The 18,444-nt window shown below is 46.5% G+C and overlaps 1 protein-coding gene across 18 annotated transcripts in view; it reads left to right on the forward strand.

Moving 5' to 3' along the window:
- Rgs6 (regulator of G protein signaling 6) overlaps window positions 1-18,444 on the forward strand; it is a 596,709-nt gene that overhangs the window by 562,760 nt on the left and 15,505 nt on the right. For 11 of the 18 annotated variants that reach the window (XM_004837270.4, XM_087195071.1, XM_013067441.3 and 8 more), the window contains 2 exons: window positions 4,704-4,793; window positions 8,415-8,468. In XM_004837270.4, the coding sequence (XP_004837327.1) occupies window positions 4,704-4,793; window positions 8,415-8,468 (144 nt within the window). The other 7 variants (XM_004837274.4, XM_087195079.1, XM_004837271.4 and 4 more) reach the window with 6 other exon arrangements.

Genomic DNA, 18,444 nt, shown 5'->3' on the forward strand with positions numbered 1-18,444 from the left:
ATTTCTTTAGCTGGGGAAAGAGGAGCAGGACAAGGCACAGTCGTGGGAAAGTGAGGCCCAGGCAGAGGGACTCTGAAGTCATGGCACTGAAGGGGGCATGGGAATCCACAGAGCATCTCAGCCTCTGTTTTGTCAGACTTGACTCTTAGGTCTGCTCTTACTGCTTTGGTGGTGGTTGTTGTTGGGGTGATCTGACACTGTCATTGGATGATGAAGGGCTAGGATGGGAGGCAGGGCAAGACTCAATCCCCCATAGGTTGTACTCTCACTCTCCACCTTCTCCCCACACTATCTTTGCCTTGGGATCTGGCTTTGGAGTTGGCCATACGACTTGGAAGGTGACAGTGACAGTGGTGCCCAAGTCACAACTTGGACACACACTAACCTCCCTGGAGAGTGGGCCTCTGTGTGATGTTCTTTCCTCCTTGCCCTCAATTTTCCTTCCTGGTCTGCTTGGTCAGCCTGTGCAGCTATGATGCCAGACCTCCCTCCTCTAGTTCCCACCAAATTAGGAGACATGTTTCTCTATGTCTTCTCAGAGCTTCCTGTCTTGAAGAGGAGATTTCTACCTAATTCCCCACCCTTGGCAGTGTAGGTCATCCTGTTACACTCAATCATAGAACCTGTACCTGTAATTCTTTGCACCCCTTAGCTCAATTGGTGCAAAAGACTTGGCACAAGTCTATAGAATCTAAGCTGTGTGACAGCAAGGACCTGTCTGTCTCAGTGCCTGACACAGTGCCTGGTGCCTAGTAGATGCTCAATAAATATTTGCTTAATATTGTTGTGATTAAATGTTTATGCATCTGCTTTATCTTGCTCTATTTCAAAGGACAAGGTCTTTCTTTTAATGGAACAAGCATTTCCTGCCTGCAGTGAGTCTACAGAAATCAGCTGGATTGGGGGAAATTTTGTTGTCAAGGCTAGAAGAGGTTTCCTAACTTCCCTTGAGATAGCAGGGGGATATTATGAGATATATACTGAGGATTTAGATTCCTCTGAGAAGTCAGAACAAGAAGCAGAGACCTGTTGTTTGGGAGAGGCATTTGGAGAGAGACCAAGCATTAGGAATGGCCTTTCCAGATGACTAAGGAGCCACCTGGCTCTGTCAGCCAGACAGAAGCAATGCCTGACACAAGAAAGAGACAGTGAGTCATCTTACTCTGGGTTAACATTTGTACCTGAAATTTAAGTGTTAGAACAATTTAAAGAGATGATACATGAAAGCAAAGACCAAGGACACCCCTTAGTCTGGGCTCTGGGGCTGTCAGGGATGGATGAGCCAAGATATTTATAGTTCTTTGAATGAAGTACAATCCTCACTCTCCTTCCATATAAAGAGCAGGGACTTGATCCAGTCATAAACCAAAGCAAGCATGGAGCCTGCAAATTTACTGAACATTACATTCAAACAAGCATCTCGGTGAACAAAATAAACTCTATATGCTAATGTGTTTTCTATTACTTTAATAAGGTACATGAGATGGATTACTTTATAAAACAAAGAAATGTGTTTAGCTTGTAGTTTTGGACCGTGTATTTGTCAGTTTTCTATTGCTGGTACAAAATACCTGAGCCCTGAAACTTAAAGAAAAGATTTATTTTGGCTCATGGTTTCAGAGGGTTTAGTCCACAATCATCTGGTTCCAAGGCAGAAACATTATGGCAGAAGGGAATGGCAAACCAAAGATGCCTACCTCATGGCATCCAAAAGGGAATGAGGGAAGAACTAAAGAGGAAGGGGCCAGGCACCAGATATGGTCCCCCAGATCATGCCCCATGATCCACCTAATAAGTGTACTTTGCAATCTCTAGGTGTCTCTCAAGCCAATTAAGTTAACAGTCAAGATTAACTATCACACAATTTGAAAGTCCAAGTTCAGGCAGCACCACCTGCTGGAACTCTGGTGAGGGCTTCCTGGTTGTGCCACAATATGGTAGATGGCATCATGGTGGGAGCGCACACAAGAAGGAGAGATCACATGATGAAATAGGAAGCAAGAAGGAGTCAGGGGCCAGGTTTACTCTTTTTATAGTAACTCATTTTCTCAGTAACTAAATGAGTACTGTGAGAATTACCTTAATCCTTTCCAAGGGTGCTACTCCCAGTGACCTTTCTCCCAGTAGTCCCCAGGCTTTAAAGGTTCCACCACTTCTTAACACCACTACACTGAGGACCAATCTTCCAGCATCCAAACCTTCGGGTTACACACTGAAACTATATCCAAACATAGCACCATATAAATTCAACTAAATCTTTGACTCTGTACTGGGCATTATGATTCTATAAAAGATAATAAAATACTGTTCCTGCCCTCTGAGAACTTAAACTAGAGCAGACTGGATTTTTCTGTGAAGTTTTCAGAAGAACATTTCACACCAAATTTGTTAAGTCAGATCATCAAAATAATCTCAGAAGCAAGACTCAATTTCACTTGAGTCTTTGCAGTGAGTCCATTCCCACTGTGATTACCACTCCATTTTCATAAATATAGGAGGGGCAAGCTAGTTCCAAACAGGACTCTCTGGGGTCCAACTGAAGTTGGAATGCACAGGATCGTACACGTGACCAAGATATGTCATCCTTTCCACTTTCACTTTCTTTGTTTTTAATTGACAAGCAAAATGGCTAGTATGAGTATGATGTTTTGATATATGTATACATTAAATCAAGCAATTTAACATATGTATTACCTCACATGCTTTTTTTAAGAACACTTAAAACCTACTCTTTTAGCAGTTTTCAAGTATGCAATGTATTTTAATGACATGTAGTCACCATGATACACAATAGGTCTCTTGAACTTATTTCTCCTGTCTAACTGAAATGTTCAGTCCTTTAGCCAGTATCTCTTCAATCCTCCCTCCTCCCCCAACCTCTGGCAACCACCATTCTACTCTTTGTTTCCATGAGTTTTATTGTTTTGGATTCCACATATAAGTGAAGTCATATTGTGTTTGTCTTTCTGTGGCTGGCTTATTTCACTTAACATATTATACTGAGGTTCATCCTTGTTTTGGGTTAATGACAAAATTCTCTTTTTTTAAAAGACTGAATTATATATATATATTTCTTTGTTTGATAAAGTAGTCAACCTCATGTACCTTATTAATACATATTATACACCCATATATACAGTAAATATGTCTATACTATATATTTCTTTGTCTATTCATCAACTGGTAAGCACCTAGATTTATTTCATATCTTGGCTATTGGGTTTGACTTTCTTCTGTACTGGATATGGAGAGAGGCTTGGCAAGACCTGACCATTGCTCCAGTGTCTTCTGACCAAGCATCTCCAAAATGTACCCCCAGACTGAGGAGAAGTCTCTCCCTTCTTACATACCCTTCTCTGGGAAGAACAGCAAAGGAAGAGGTCCCAAAGAAGAAGTTCTGCCTCTCATCTGGGCACTTGCTGCTCACTGACCAGCTCTTCATTCCCCATGGGCACTGGGACCTCTGCCCAGCTTCATGGAATGAACAGTGGGTGCCATGGGAGATGATTTCTTTACAAGGCCAGCCACTGACTGACAATCTCACCCTCTGTCCTAACAGATCCTCTCTTGGGGCAGTCAACTGTGTGGCTTGTCCACTTCAATGGATAAAGAATCCTTTTTCCACTGACAAGTTCTTCATTTCAATGGGCCAAGATTTTCCTTCCCCTGATGAAGATAGATCTATTAGGAAGAGACCATACACCTACAGGATTTAGCTAGAAGTCAGGGGTAAAATTCATTGCCAGGGCCAGAATATAGATGCATCTGGGAGTGCAGAAGAGCCAGCACCATGCCACCAACCTGCTTCTCCTGAATTCTCAGGTTACCCCCAGGCCTGGCATGTTTCCCCACAAGCCAGAAGACCTGGTTCCTAACCCTCCAGGACAAGACGGTGGCCCTAATATACACAACTTAATATGGTACAACTGCATTGTTGCCTATGGAGTGCTTTTTCAAATTCCATTTTTCGTTTATAGGTACTTGTAGACTCACATACAGTTATAAGAAATAATACAGAGATGCGTTCCCCCCAGTGGGGCGAACATCTCACAAACTATAGGACAATATCACAGCCATGATATTTACATGACTATAATCCACTGATATTAGGCTTTCAAGATTTACTTGTACTCATTTATGTGTGTATGTATTTAGTTCTATTCAACTTCATGATATGTGCAAGATGTGTCAAGATATAAAACCATCTATCACCACAAAGACCCTTCCTGTTGCCTTTTATAACCACCCCCTTCTTCCTCTCCCCAGCTCCCCATTTTTAACCACTGAGCTGCTCCCTATTTCTACAATTTGTCAAGAATGCTGTATAAATGAAATTATAGTGTGTGTAACCTGGGGACTTGCTTTTTCACTTGTCATAATTCCCTTGAGATTCTTGAAAGTTGTTGAGCATGTCAATAATTTGTTCCTTTTTATTGCTGTGCCTATGCTTTTAATCATTTTCCACCCCAATGTGACATCCACATCCAATTAAAAGTCCTCTGAGACGTGATCTTCAAGGATGTTTTACTCTAAGAGAGAAAATATGATTTGGGGAGTGTTTTTGAGCATGTATGTGAGAGAAGTGAGACATATTCTAGATTTATACTAACAACATACTTGGTCTGTTTCCCCTCAAAAGTGGCTAACTGTGTTTCCTGTAGCTTTGGCTGACACTTCTTTTTTGTGTCTCACTCCTTCCCCAGGAGCACATCTACAAGTTGATGAAAAGTGACAGCTATGCCCGCTTCCTCCGGTCCAGTGCTTACCAGGACCTGCTGCTGACCAAGAAGAAGGTATCTCTGGGCAAGGCAGGCTTGCCTCTCAGCACTTTCCACTCTTGCCTGCTGCTTGCTGCTGGTGGGAAATGAGAATACCATCCCTTGGGTTTTATTTATTTTCTCTTTTCTTCTTTTCTTTCTCAATCTGCTCCCCTCTAATGAAAAACAGTGAGGATTATCACCAGCCCAGCCCTCCCCCAAGGTCCGGGTCCATGTTCCCATTGCTTCCCTCTGCATGTTTTGCCCATTGGGAAGGGCATATGAGCAAATACTTTGTCCACAGTTGCTCAGCACAGAAGTTCTGGCAGTGACCCCATGAATCCTTTAGGACACTAAAGAATCCTTCACTGCAAAATCCAGCCCTCTCCCCACTGACCTCCTCTCCCTGAGCAGTTTAGAGATGAGGCAAAGGTTGGAGCAGCCCCTCCACTGGACAGAAAACCTCATCGGTTCCCAGGGGGCCGTCTGGTACCTGGAGTCATCCCCAGGATTGCTTCCTCTTTGACACATCCTTCCTCACCCTCACCTGGCCCACAATGTTTCCCTTTTCTTTCAGCCAAAAGGTACCCACCCCAGCTCCTTCCTCCTCCTCCAGTTAGAATGGAGTCATGTTTCCCTGCAGCTCTTGGAATCATGGGGCTGGGTTTCCTGGGACTCCTAGCTTGTAGGTGATGAGGGTAACTGAAGCAGGAAGGACTCAGCTGAGTTTCTGGGAGGAGGGAAGAAAGAACAGGGAGGGCCATAGGGCTGGAAAAGGAGAGGCAAGAGACAGGGCTTATGACTCCAGAGTGCCTGCCCACCCTCCATACTTTCCATCTCCCATCCAAGGCTGGTGTTAGTTAAGGGTGGCTTGAGTTGCACAAATTCCATGATTTCCAGGCCACGCCACTTAGGAACACATGGATCCCTTTTCTTCTCCCCTGTTGGCTTCCCAACTTGGAACTTCCAGTCCTAAGTGTGTGGTTGTCCATCCACAGGCTCCCTGTCAGGCCACTTCTCAGCCACCCAACCCTGTTCTGTGTTCTGTCGACCTTGTGTGCCAGGATCCTGTCTGTGTACATGGTTGATACCACTATCTTCAGAGTCTAGGAGAACATCTCTGTCCTGCCTGGTGCCTTAGGTACCCCCAGAAGAGCCTTACTAGTCTGAGAAGGAGAAAAGGACTTGAGGACTATCCAGATTGTCAGAACCCTAGCGCTATTCATTCCCACATACCTCTTTCAAGTGGATAGAAAATGTGACACCTGGCTTTTTGTGAACTCCCTTGTCGGGGGATGGGAGTGAATTCAGGCCTTGATGGGGGGGTGATATCCCCCACAAATTCTTCTGATGCCTCCCCCTTTTTGAGAACTGAAAGAAAGAACAAGGTTATGGAACTCTAGTCCAGATCTCAGAAAGAAGGTCAAAGTAAGTCTTCTTTATCTGTTATGATTCAAGTCACCTGAAGTCATCATAGTTTTAGGACATTCTAAGGCAGTTGAATCAATCTGGGCTTTGCCTGTGTATCTAGAGGAGGAGAAGTCAGAGACCTCCCTGTAGGTATGAACACCAAGGGAAGATGGGCCCCCACCCAGGACATGGACTGAGCTGCCTGAGCCTGCAGCTCATCCCTATAAAAGGAAAACTCAGGGGAGCTCAGTTGAGGAGGAGAAAGCAACGGTCTTCCCAGGAACTGTGACAAATGAAGTTCCTCACAATTATCTTCCGAGCCTTTAAATTAAGGGACATTTTTGAGGCAGAAAGCCCTTGAAGATGCCAATACCTTTTCAATATTGAGGAGTTGTTTCCTCAAACAGTGTCAAAAACCTACTTTTCCTTCCATTTCTTCCTGAGAGGCTCCAGGTGCGTATCAGATTTGTAACTCAGCACCTTCAGGTAGGCCTAGAGTATCTTCTGGTTTCAAGGGTGGGTTTACCATTTGATATTAATGTCCAGGTCATAAAAAGCAAAGGAGATCCACAACCTCCAGCCTAGAGAGGGTATGAATCAGCTTCTAGTACCTGCTGAAAGCACCCTTGATGGTCTCTGAAGGCATAGCCTTCTAACTCTTCCCTAATTCTTTCCCTTTTCTGACATTTTCAGAAGAAATGGTAGTTGCTCTGAAAAGCTAAATTCTCATGGGGTAGGTGAGCTGGTTTTAAGAGCTACTCTGGGATAATTAAGTCCCAGTGGCAATGAGATTCCAGGGCATCTCAGGGGCCTTTGCAAGACAGAGGAGCCCAAGGAGTCAGACCACTGAGTAGCAACTTGGTGGCCAGAGATCAGAATGATAGGCACAGAATACTGGATCTAGGATCAGCCTGACTTGAACTAAATTTGTGCTATCCTGGTTGAGTCCTGCCATCCTTGGAATGGAGACTTGGTATGTTCCCAGGGCCAAGCAAGCATCCTTCAATTCCTTGTATGAGGAGAAGAGCCAAGCCCAGCTCTGTGGTGGTATGTCATTTGTGTTGTGTTTTCCCTCTGCAACCTCATGTCTGTCTTCCGGCAGCTGGCTGAGCAGGCGGGGGCATGGCTGCCAAAGAAGCCCTCCGACTTTGTCCACTCCAGCAGATGGCTGCCTGTGGCCTGCCCCTCTGCTTCCAGCACATCCTTGCAGACCCACAGACACCCGGCTGCTTCTCCAGTCCCCATCTTCAGTTATCTGCTTAGTGTACATGTGTATCCATGCGAGTATGTGCACTCTCCCAGCCGTGGGCTCAGGACCCTGGAGCAGGGCTGTAGCATAAATGGGCAGGAATTTGAAATGGAATTCTACTCTTCCCAGGTAGGAAACTAAGGGAGAGGGTCAGGCACAACTCACACCCCTCCTTCCCCTATAGTAGAGAGCAGCTGGGCTTAGGAGAATGTTCCAGAGCTTTGCCTGGAAAGACCTGTCCTGGGAACCTCAGCTAAGAGTTCCCCAGGGAGGTTCCTGAGCCTCCTGGAGCACATCATGTGTATACCTTGGAAGTGTCACTTGCCTGGGGACTGAGAAAGCATTTTCTGTCCAAAAAACTCCCCATGTTATTGCCTTCTGAGGCCTCAGATCCTTTGTCATTGTCAAGGATGTGAGTAGACCCTCTTGGTGCCAAGGACACAGAACAGGGGTGTTTAGGAATCACTGAAGGTGGCAAACTTTTCTCTGGGCAGGAAGATTTCAAGAGATAAAAAAGATCCTGTTCTAGGCCTGAGGATGAGTTCATGGCTTCACCTGGGGTGGAGGGTGTGCCTCTCTGGACATCCCATCCCCCGTAGCCCTAAACCCCACATGGCTACCTGGGGCCTCATGGCAGTGCACACCCACTGCTCCTGCACAGGAGCAAGCAGGTGAGAGCACTGAGCAAACAGCTGGAAACTAGTGACTGCCAGTACCCTGTAAAGCCCCATGGCACTATTCAGGGCCCCTCAGGAAGCAGACTCCTCTCTCCCCACTGCTCCAAGGAGGCAACACCCTTGTTCCTGGGCTTTTGTTTTCTGTTTCCCCCATTGACTCTGCCAACAGCTCTAGCTGCTTCTCTTTTCCCATTTTTTGCCCCATTTGGCTTTTGTGTTTTGTTCTTTAGCTGCGGCTGCTGCTGTTTGGAAACCACATGTAAGCTCAAGACTTTTTTTTTTTTCTGTATTTTTCTCCCTACCTTTTTTTTCCCCCTAAAGCCAGAAAGTGAGCAAGGTCGTAGAACTTCCCTAGAAAAGTTCACTCGCAGTGTGGTAAGTTCAGTTGGTTTTCTTCCCTCGACATTTCTTTTGGTTCTGGTTTTGGTTTTTCAACTTTTTTTGTCCTTTTTTTGGTTGTTGTCTTTTGGGGGGTGGGAGGGATTCCAGTGCTTTCCTCCTCAACTCAACCCTTTTCTTTTGCAAGCGTCTGCAGCTTCTCTTCTAGGGATGGATTTGCAAAAGAGCAAGTGGCCCCTCTGCAGAAGGTGCACAGCAGACCGCCCAGCCTCAGGCCTGGGCCTGTGCTCCCTGTTCAGGGCTTTGAGGAGAAGGACCCCACTGCTGGTGGGGCTGTGCGGTTTGTGCATCTTCTGCAGTAGTCCAGGAGAAGGCCATCCAACGTACCATGAGACAAATTGGCTCAGAGCCATCGCTCATCTCACCAAAAAAAAAAAAAGCCAAATTTCCTCTGTGAACTCCAACAGTCACACTGGTGCAGGGCGTGAGCTAGCGTTGCTATGTGGGTGGCTTTGGCTGTGTGCAGAAAGTGGCTGTGCTGCATGGGTTCTGGCGATGTGGTCTAGCTGGCGTGAGTGTTAGTGGCCTCTGCATGAGTTCCTATATCCCTCACAACCCCCTGCCATCCCCTTTTGCATACTGTGACTGGGAGAAGAGGTCGGTAGTCCAGTCCTGCCACTGTCCCCACACTCCCTGGGGGAAGGCCTGGTCAAGCTTCCCAGTCCTCAATTCTGACAATAAGTAGAAACAGGCCACAGGTTCACTGCTTTAATAAGGAAGTAGCCTTTCCCCCGTGCACACTCAGCATGGAGAGGAACAGACCCACAGAGTAGCACAGGAGAAAGCCCAAAGGAAAAGGTGACATAAGTTAACATAGGGTCTTCCCTGATGTGCACAATGAAGATTCTATACTACACTGCTGTATAAAACAGTCTAGACCTATCTCCTGTCTCCATGTTGGTCTCTATGAAATTTGAACTTAGGTCTTGATACCAGGAAATACTCTACCCTGCTCATTCACTGACTCATAAAAAACAAGCCACTGAGTTCATAGGGCCCTGTCTGCGCTGCCAACGTCCAACCAGAAGAAACCAAGATGGCAGCCAGAGAACAGGGATCTCACCCAGGGAAGTGGCCATGTTTCTTTTCCCAAACAGTACCAATCTGCCTTACTTTCCTACCTCTGTTGCAAAGGAAAGGCCTTGTAAAACATGGCTACTGTATGATTTTTATCCTTACTCCATCCTTTTAACGTAATCTTAAGAATCTTAGGTTGAAAGCAACCTACTCATTTGCCTATCACAACTAGGTGTATTTTGACTGGATTTAAACATTACTTTGAATTCACTAGCTACAGACATCACAAAAACTCAGCAGACAGCAATTAAAATCTGGGTGCTCATCCCTTCTCTTCTTGGGTCTCCTCTCTCTGTGGTCTCTCCTCATGAGAAATGAGAACATGCCAAAAACAAAGCCTGCTGGGTTCTTGTCACATGGCTGGTTTACCAAGGCCATGTAGGTGGTGTCCCATGATGAGAAAGTGCCACACACTGCAGAGGCAAGACTATGGAACTTCCACTACCCCACAATGGCTCCGTAGAGAGTGGTAGAGTGCCTCTCTGTCTGTTGAGGATGGAGGATATTTAGGGATTTAGACAAGGTGAGAGTGTATTGTGAGAGCAACTTGGCCTCTCAGGTATAACCTGGAGAGAAAAGCAGAGCTTTTCTGTGTAGGAACGCAGAATTCTGACAGCCCCGTTCAGGCTCCTCTAGTTCACTGTGTGAGGCAAGAGTGTGAAAGAAGAAATCTGGTACTGAGACCAGCATCTTCAGGCTGCTTTTCATGAAAAGTGGGTATCAGGAAAGGCAAGAATGATGAAGCTCTGTGAGGAACATTTATTGATGTCCCTTTATCCCAAAAGTGGTGTTGGCTCAGTAGTTCTTCAAGGTCTGTTAACAAAACAGAACAAGAAAGCACCAGCCTGACTCTGACTATCTCAAGTGCACACATGGGAGAATTCAGAGGGATGCTGTCAGAGTGGGCTGAAGGAGAAAAATAGCCCATGCTCCCGAGACTTTGGGCATTTATATGATAGAAGACCTCAGCTTTAAGAATTACATTGCTAAATTCCCTGCTGCTTTTCTATGAGCAAGAGACTATAATGGGTGGTACATTCAGACTTTTTAGATTCATGCATGTCCTTGCGCTCTTGAGGTAACACTACAACCCCATGAGTGTGGCTAAGTTTGGGGACATAGTCCATGGCTATAGAACAGTGTCAGCTCTCATACTATTAAAGATTGGAACCCAAGAATTTGGTCTCAACAGCCCAGTGTTCTAATCAAATATAACCAACTAACAAATTTGCCTTGCAACTGGATATTTGTTTTCTAGTATTATATAGCTATATAGTATTTAATTTTCTAAAAGATTTACACAAATATTTCATCTACCACATACGCAAACTATCAAAGTAAACAATGGTCAGGCCAGGTGTAGTGGCGCATACCTGTAATCCCAGCACTTGGGAGGCAGAAGCAAGAGGATCACCATGAGTTCAAGGCCAGCCTGATCTACATAGTGAGACCCTGTCTCAAAGAAAAAAAAAAAAAAAAGAACAACAAAGGTCATCCAGGCACAGTGGCACAGGCCTGTAATCCCAGCACTCCAAGAGGCTGAGGCAGGAAGTTTGTGAATTCAAGCCCAGCCTGGGCAACATAACAACTTAGCAAGACCCTGGCTCAGAAACAACATTTTTAAAAATGTTTAAAGGGCTGGGGTTGCAGCTCAATGTAAAGACCCAGGGTTTAATCCCCTGTGTCCTTAGTGTAGGAGGGGGTGGCTAATGTCCAAGTTAACAGCATTCCCAAATTGTTGGGAGAGATATGTAAGAAGATCACCCAAATCACAGAGCTAATAATGGAAAAATAGGAGAGTGAAGGCAGACCACTCATAAACCAAGGACATGAGGCTGACTACCATTTAGGACTAATCAGTGGCACAGCATGTTGATTCAAGTGGCTAGATAGCTGAGTCAGCTAGCATCTTGTTCAAACTGAATCTGAATCCAGGATTTCTCCCTCAGAACATATTGATGCCCCTTCCTTTCTTGAAAAAGAAGGAAAATAAGGAGAGAGCCAACTTTCCCTTCCAAGTCTCAAGGTGTGTCCTGACATGGAAGCATTGCCTGGTTAAACCCATGGGTGTCCCTGTTACTTGAGATCCTAAGGAGCAACATAAGTGTTTCATGGAAACTTCCAGGGCTGTGCTACCTTGAGTTCAGGAAGGGTCTGGCCCTCCCTAGTAGAGTCAGTGCTTCCAGTGGAAGGTTCATTCTAGGCCATCTAGGGCTTGAATGTGCCAAGCAAACGTCTGGAGATCTGTACTAAGCAAGTGTCATTTGGAAGAGTGGAATCCAAGAGCCTGCCTAAAACCTTGCTTATTTGATGAGGAAAGCCCAGGGTCAGAGCCAGACACAACTGAAAGTCCATGGCAAGTTGCAACCAGTCTATAATGCACTTTTATTCAAAACAGCAAACAGGACTCCCTCTGAAGAGTCCACACCCCTGGATCCCCATCTGGCCAAGCAAAACACAGGCAGGATTTCAACCCTTCCTTGGCTCTCAGCTGCCTGTGTGCAGAAAGAACCCACACTACTGTACATGGTTTTACTTTTTCAAGGAGCCCTAGTTTCAGAAACTGTTGTAACACATGGAAGCTTTTCAAGAGGACCCCAGATAGGCCTGTGGCCAAATGAACCTGTTTTGGAAAAATCGGGTGTACAAGAACCAGTCATCAAAAGTGGAAAGTACCAAGAGACTGAAGAAAGAGGTGAACAAATCTAGGATTGCACAGAGTGCAGTTCATTAGGGACTTATGACAGTGGATGGCAGCAAGATGGGAAGATCCTGCACCCCAAGGCAGGAGAAATGGGTTATTTGCTAAGCTAGACAAAGATGGCCCACGGCCAATCAGAACATGCCTGGTCTTTCTCAAAAACTATTAACGTGTCAAGTGTCAGTTAAGAAGCAGTCAGTGACCAGCATGAAATACTTGGCTATTTTAACAGCTTTGTTTGTCCTATAGGATTTGGAATATGTGCCAGGGTCACCTGGCATGCAAAATAGTGGGTGCCACCAAGGTGGCTGTAAGCATGTCACGCTGGATCCTGCCATGAGCAAGAGCCAGTCTCTCCTTAATCTTGCTCACCCGGAAGCTTCTTTTCAGAGCCAGTGGCTACAAAATATGAAAGCCACATCAGGAAACACCTGGCTAGTTATTATGGTTTGCCTTTGCGTCATCTTCTACCATCTTTGGTTCTTTGGTGGGAGGCCCTGGGCATTACTAACCAGAGAGAGGAAGGAACTTCCTGCAGCTCAGCGCCTACCGGCCTGCCAGTCTCTGCCATCTTCCTGGTTTTATGGTGCACAAATGACAATGGGAGCACAGGGTGCCCAGAACTGAAAGGCTCACCAGCCTGGTCTCTCTTAGATGGGCTCATTCCTTCAGATTCCCTGGAGTTGACCATGGCCTACCTCTGATAGAAGGGAAGGAGTGAGAGGAAGCAAAAGGGCCCCTGACCAAACCACAGTTGCAGCAATGTGATTTTGCTTTTTGAATGGAGGCTGAAGCTGTCTGGTGAGAGCCCTCAGCTGGGAGAAGCTAAAATCCCCTGCCCCCTGTGCACAGTACCAGAGCTTAAATCAGGACAGATAGGGCCCCAGGTGACACTGGCAGCTGCTTCCTGCATACCTCTGTCTGGATGCTCAGTTAAAGTCCTAACTTCACCCTTGAAATCTTTGTGGGCTCCAGCTTTGGGCCCCAAAGATGGGAAATGGATTTGGTTCCACCTGAGGAAGTACCAGGGGCCACAGAGAACATGGAGGTTCTGCTTTGCCAACAGCAGCAAGGGCCAGAGCTGAGGGAGCCTCAGTATGTGACCAGGGGCATCTCTACCACAGGCTTTTCTGTCCTGCCTGCCAAGGAATGCAGCAGGAAAGTCAGATGGAGACAGGAGGCTCTGAGAGTCAGCTGTCACTCCCCTCTCTCCCTTCTCCCTCCCAGGCAGAAGCTACTGAGCAGGTCAATAGCTTCCCCCAACTACCAGCACCTCCTATGCAGCTCTGCAGGAGGAAACCCCCAGCTCCAGATGTATGCTGACTGGAAGTGGAAGGCTGAGGCCCCTGGGCAGGAAGGAGAGGGCAAGCAACCAGAGCAATCTATGGGGAAGCAGCACTTCCTTCCCTGGGGGTTGTCTCCCCCCTCCTCCTCAGCGTTTCTTGGGGAACAGCCAGAAAACCCTGATGGAATGAGTCTTCAAATACTCTGGGCTCAGCAGAGCCCCACAAGGCTTTGACCTCCATTGAAAAAAATCTTTTCAAGCCTCCAGCAAGGGATAGTTGGCTAAATATTTTTGCACAAGGTTGGTTTTTATGGCAAACAGTCCCTTTGGGACCACTAATTCCAGCCTCTCCCATCTATCCAGCTATAGTGAACCTCTGGCCCTGGTTGGAGGTGAAGGTGGCCTTCCACAGTAATATTTTGGAAGAAAAGCATGAAAATTTCCCTCTCTTGAGCAGCAAGGATGTTCCCTGGGACTGTGAACTGTCTCAGCAGCCCTCATGCAGAGTGGCTTCTGCTTCCAGCCTCAGCTGTGTGACCACAGGCAAATCACTAGCTCTCTCTAAGACCTACTTTTTTCCTCTGTATGATGAGTTGGACTAGATAATCTTTGTTGTCCCTTTCAGCTGTGAGTGTTTTGTGGGTATGTGCTTTTTTCTACCCTGAGACTTCTGAGTTGGAGGAATCATTACTCAGAATTAGAGAGGAGATGCCTTCCTACCCATTTAGCTACCTGATTCAGAAGTGTCTGCTGGCCATCAAGGCTGAGAGGTAAACTATGAGTGGAGTGGACCTGGGAGTATCCAGACCCTAGACAAACACTAGCAGGAGAACTGAGGGTCCAGGCTGCCTCCCCATGGGAAAGGCTCCACTCAGTTGCCCTGGGCTCACATGAGTCTTGTGAGCAGCTGGAAGGTGGGAAGAGCTTGCTAAGAACGGGGTGAGTGACACCACCCTATCAGCCTGGCCAGTTCTGTAGTCCCCACCCTTCTGGTTGGGATGTGCAGCTGTGTCCGGAGGGGGATTGTCAAGGTAAGCTGGGCAGAAGGAGGAGCCCAGTATCACTACTGTCGCATTTCCCTACACATTGTGGGGTCTTGGGATCCCCAGGGGCAGGGGCAGTGCAGCATCACTGCTGCTCACCCAATCTCTCACTTTCCCTGGGCCTGCTGGTCCCTGTCCTCTCTTAGAGAGGGGAAGAAGTTACATGAAACAATACTGTTCTGGTCATGCTCAGTGGAAGGCTGTCTCCTCCGGTCACCATCCTTCTGTCTCAAGCCTGGCTCCATGTGAAGTTTGGAAAAGCATATTTACTATTAGGGTTTTGTAGCTGGAAAATGAAAACATAGAAGTCTATTTTTCATAAACAAAATATAAAACAACAGAATCAGCATGGCTGGTGGAATGAATGCAGAGCAGGCTCCATGAGAAAGTGATTCTTTATGGCAGGGCATGGAAGGGGTTGAGGTTTTTATTTATCCAAAAGGTCAGAGTTTGGTTGTCATTTGGGGAACCTTGTCATTTCTCTTAGAAGGAGGAGCTCCCAGATGTTTCAACTGAACTGAGCTCCTTGATCGTTCAACCTGTCAGCAGAAAGCAACCAAAACTGCTCTCCTCACGGAGTGCCCACTCAGAGAAAACCCCACGCCAATGCAGCTTGCAGATGCAGGATAAGTGAGCCTCTGGGGGCAGCTGCTTCCTGACCCCTCTTGCCAGCCCTCCCTTGCCTCCCACCAGAGCCCTCTGCAGCCTTCCCCTGGCCCCAGTGTGCCAAGCAGTCAAGTGAAAATCAAGCTCCTCTGAGGCAGAAAGGCACAGATGTGTGTTTACAGCCACTGATTCAGATCCAAAACTCAAACCCTGCCAATCTCCTGGCGAGGCAGGCTGGGGGCAAACTGTATGTATATGCGCCAGGCGGGGATCTATTTTGGGAGGTGACCTGCAGCCCTTTAGCATCTTGTAGCCTCCCCCAACCCCTCACAACACACACACTCAGGCAAGACATCATTCTAGAAGGAGCTGTCACTTCAGAAGTGGTTGATGGGGTTGTGGGATTGCAAGCTGCTCCTTGTCACTTGTGCAATCAGACTCTGGCACCTGTCCCCATGTAGTCACAAGGGAATGGTGTGGGCTCCCATCTGTCCAGTGAGAAGAGATAGGGTGAAGGTGAATGCAGTGCTCTGTGCAGGGTGAGCCACTCATGAGACAGGATACCACCCCTGCAGAGGATGAGTCTGCCTCAGTCATGCAAGGGGAGCAGTGCACACCTGAAAGAGATACACATCTGGGCATCTTCCAGGCTTTGCAAACAGCAGGTCCTAGCAAGGGGACAGCACTCCTAATGCCAAAGTCAAGGAGAAGGGAGCCACCTCTGCTTGTTGTCCCAACTGGAGAGTTGAAAGAGGACTCGGTCGAAGGACTAGAAGGCAAAGAAGTAAGACCCTTATGGAATTTCCCCCAAATAAGCTCCCAGTGCAAATAGCTCAGGATGCTTCCTTTTATAAAGCAGTTAGTGAGTCTCCTGGCTCGAGTGGAGTTAGGAAAGTATAGCATTCTAGAAGGAGGGTGGGATATGTGTACAAATGTGGAAACTCTGCAAGATGTTGCTCTGAAATAGAATGGCTAAATGGAACATTAAAGGGAGCCAAGAAGAGCTGAGAGTAGGGGGATTTTCAGTTTTGTGACATTTGCCAGATGGCCATTGGGAGAAAGTCCTTGGAGGTTTGCCTTGGCTCCCTAATGGATAGGGCGGTAGAGTACGGTTAGAAGTACATAGCCACTTGTGCAGTAGCAAGGCCCAAATAGCAGTGGTCCTTCCACATTCCTTCCACACTCAAGTCCTTTTAGCTTAAGCAACAGCACCATGGTCTCAAATAGGAATGAGCTTTGTTAGTGTAAATTTGGCAGGAACTCTCCTTGCCTGGCTTACTAGAGAAGGGTAGCCCTAATAACCAAATCCCCTGCTCCAGAAAATGTTTTTTGTGCCCTGTCATTAGCTCAATAAGATTGAAAAGAATGTCTACTCCTGCCCTGTCCTCCCCTGCCCATGTTCACTGTGTTTTCCATATATAGATGAAGCAAGTATTTTCACAGGACTTAATGGCTGGGGAGAAGGTGGATTAATCAATCTATGTCAACCAGAAAGGCAATCCCTGATAATGGGCCACAAGGACTCACACCCGTGGCCATGACCTAGCCAACATGCTTTTTTGATGACTTGGATGAAGAAACAAACACACCAACCCTGTTCCAAGATCTGTACCTGGAAGATATCACTCACTGGTAGATAATAGGATCGTATTTAAAAAGTCAGCTGGCATGATGGGTCAAAAACACCTAGATAATGTTTAACCAGATAAAATTTATGTTTAAAAATAATTTAGTTTCACAACCATAGCTGGCGTTTGTAGTCTTCATTGTAATTGAAGTTAAATAAATGGGGTATTGTAGTTGACTGTAAGCTTAACATAAGCACAAGCAGGGTGCAACAACTTTTTTTTTTTTTTAAGGAAACATTAGGCTATAAGAGCAAAAGTAAAAATGGCCACAGAGAGGAGCACTTCGCTGCTTTGGGTTCCCTAGGCTACATTGGCTCTTGGTTCCGAGCCTCACCTCTTCTGCAGGATTTTAGTAAGCTAGAAAAAATCCAGAAGAGAAGAACTGGACTGAAAAAGGGACTGTGGAAGCTATGTCAAAAGAGACTGGTGTAAAGATGTCTAGCCTCCAAGCCAACAGCATGAGATCTGATTGTGTTTGTCTTCCGAAGTGAGTGGACTCCTCTGGGCTTCTCCGGAGGGCAAAGATAGAACAAATGGGTAGAAGAAGACATGCAGAGGGTCACTCTCCTGAAGAATACTTCAACAGTCACAACTACTCTGCAAGAGAATGTGCAACTTCAAGGAGCAATGTGCTCCTCGGCTTGACGTTTAGAAGCTGAATGGAAAGGTGTGGGATTTGAATAGTTCAGGATATTATAGAGAGCATTTCTGCAGTGGATTCCAAAATCTCTTCCCAGTAGAATTCTGTGCTGGATTAAATATTTGTTAAATGTGTCTTACTGCGTTTCATTCAGTGCTTTATAATCAAGTTGTGGATAAGAAGAATGGACTATATGGAGGGAGTTTGCTGATTGGAGGAGAGGAATCCAAAAGATTCCAGTTAGGCTCTGCCTCGAGGGAGCAAAAGCCAGGTGACACACTGGAAGTGAGGGAAGCTATTACAAAGTGGAATGGCTGCCCTTCCTATGTCGGCACTCTCTCTCTCTCTCTCTCACACACACACACACACACACACACACATTCTGTGTCATTTGCAGCTGCTGCAGCTGAGCCCTGGGCAACACTGCTCTGTTCCCCAAATGCCTGAAAGGAGGTCAGTGATCAGAGGACATAGGCACCCGTTGGCACAAAAAGGCTGAGCATAGCCAAGGGTGGCCACATCCATGGGTTCCCTGGCACTAGCCTATCATAGATGATAAAACTATTTGCCATTTATCCAGTCCCACTTGATTCCAGGAGAAAAAGCTGACATCAGAATCAGCTCAGCTGGCCAGGTGTAGAGTATGCTCCCAGAGGCCTCAGATCCAAAAAGAACTGCCCTCCATTCTTTCCTCTCCTCCTGCCCCTACCTGGGGCACTCATCTTCAACCAGCTCCCAGCAAGGGAAGGAAGGGTTTTCATGTCACATTCTTTTCCGCTGTCCTAAGAACCAACCCCATTGCAGATGACACTCCCTCCTCACTCAGGCTTCACCAGGGCTGCTTTCAACTTATCATGGGATTGTATAATTATGGTGATTACATCGTATGGCTTTTTTCCTCTCTTCATCTTTTGCTTTCAAATTCTTTGAGGCCTCTCATTAAACATGGCAATCCTGGTAAAGTCAGCAAAG

This window comes from Heterocephalus glaber, unplaced genomic scaffold, assembly GCF_053883595.1.
Source record: "Heterocephalus glaber isolate CG9 unplaced genomic scaffold, H.glaber_assembly_v1.0 deba00001608, whole genome shotgun sequence".
Taxonomy (NCBI): domain Eukaryota; kingdom Metazoa; phylum Chordata; class Mammalia; order Rodentia; family Bathyergidae; genus Heterocephalus; species Heterocephalus glaber.